General features: G+C 46.8%; 1 protein-coding gene across 1 annotated transcript; it reads right to left on the bottom strand.

Moving 5' to 3' along the window:
- Positions 1 to 295: 295 nt before the first annotated feature.
- On the bottom strand, positions 296 to 1,448 carry LOC131888179 (nucleic acid dioxygenase ALKBH1-like). The gene is made up of 3 exons (XM_059236971.1): positions 794 to 1,448; positions 592 to 728; positions 296 to 522 (listed from the first exon to the last, which is right to left on the bottom strand). The coding sequence occupies exons 1-3, from the start codon at positions 1,437 to 1,439 to the stop codon at positions 379 to 381; spliced, it is 927 nt and encodes a 308-aa protein (XP_059092954.1). The 5' UTR covers positions 1,440 to 1,448; the 3' UTR covers positions 296 to 378.
- Between the last annotated feature and the right edge of the window lie 6 nt (positions 1,449 to 1,454).

Raw genomic sequence — 1,454 nt, 5'->3', positions numbered from 1 at the left:
TATTTTTTTCTCAGAGATTTGTCTTTTTTTCTTCTCAATTTTCACTCTTACACACATTGTACAGCTCAAGGGATAACTTTGGGGCCAGCTTATTTGGTGTTCTTCAAGGTCGGAGAGTTGCCCCTCGCCCAGCCAGCAACACGAGCCATCGCATCGTGCATTTCCAAATTTCGATTAGCAATGTCGTACTACGTTTTAGATTGGTTCTATGGGTGTGGTTAGCATCTCAAAGTTTCCTTTTGAGGAAGGGTCACAATCTAAATTCATGTTGCTTTGCGTCTATGACAAACGAGGATTAGCGATAATAATTTTTCATTTCAGTTTTTAGTTCAAAATCTACTTTCATAGTGTATCAAAAATTGAAACATCTGAAACTTCTCAATGGACTTGACGGACGTTGATGTTGATTCGATGAGCATCCAAATATTTGAGCATAAAATCCTGATCCCGTTCCGAGAACTCAGGATTGGTGACTTGATCCAATCGCCGTGCCCAAGATACATCCGGGCTCGTCTGCGGCACCTAAATCAGTACAATGGTTTTAAAACCCGCCTTCAATTTTCATCGACCATAAACCAATAATAGCCTTACTCGAACAATTCTCGGAATACCGTGAAAAGCCCGCCGAGCTTCACCACTCATAATGACCACATCGCCCGATTGCAGTAATATTGGCACGGGTTCCACGTCCTTGGTGGTGCCACCCACCAAAAATATGGCACTTTGACCTGCAATAAGTACAAATCATGACCTTGGGGTCTGGGGGAACATTCGGTTACTCTCTTATATGTACCTAAAGAAATGGACACCAAAGGGGCTTGTAGATTGTCTTCGGAATGATCCGTGTGCCCACCCAAAGTGCCGTCCAAGGGGTAAAAGTTGACGATGGCCGCTTCGGCTCGAAAGTCGGGAAATCCCGCCGTTCGAGCCAAATCCGCCGTTAAAGCGGCCAAATCAGGCGGAAAAGGCGATACATCCTGATCGGAGTAGACTTTAGTGTCCCAATTATGATGATATCCAAGAGTGGACCAACGCATTTTTCGCCATAAACTTGGATCATCTTGGGCGGATTCAAACCAATGAAAATTGGCTTCCGAATCGACTTCCCGATCTAAATTCGTGCGTTGAGGCGGATGACGGGCGAAATCACGGGCACAGCGTAAGCCCCAAAAGAGTTGGCCGTGAGGGGTGAAAGGATTGCGGATCAAAACTAACCCGGGCAGGTGGGTACAACGAAAAATGGGCCAGGATTCGGCGGGTTTCAGGGTGTTTGAGGCGGAGAAAGTCGACCCGTGGGTCAGAACAACGGACGGGACACGGCTCCCCAGTTGGCTGAAAGTGGGTAATTCGGAACAGTTCGGGGGATCAACACGGCTTTTGAATTTTTTGAAGCATCGTTTGAAGGCATTATCGCCGACCAAGGGGTCAACTGAGGCCATAAGCCCGATCAAGAT

This window comes from Tigriopus californicus, chromosome 10 (assembly GCF_007210705.1).
Source record: "Tigriopus californicus strain San Diego chromosome 10, Tcal_SD_v2.1, whole genome shotgun sequence".
NCBI lineage: Eukaryota > Metazoa > Arthropoda > Copepoda > Harpacticoida > Harpacticidae > Tigriopus > Tigriopus californicus.
Note: the sequence above shows the minus strand (reverse complement) of the source record. Positions and strands in the feature narration are given on the sequence as shown.

What these genes read in the sequence shown, in the direction of transcription:
- LOC131888179 (XM_059236971.1), bottom strand. Translation starts at nt 1,439, where the DNA reads ATGGCCTCAGTTGACCCCTTGGTCGGCGATAATGCCTTCAAACGATGC. An exon ending in TTTGGTGTCCATTTCTTTAG is followed by an intron (nt 729 to 793) that starts GTACATATAAGA and finishes TACTTATTGCAG; the next exon opens with GTCAAAGTGCCATATTTTTG. An exon ending in GTATTCCGAGAATTGTTCGA is followed by an intron (nt 523 to 591) that starts GTAAGGCTATTA and finishes GTACTGATTTAG; the next exon opens with GTGCCGCAGACGAGCCCGGA.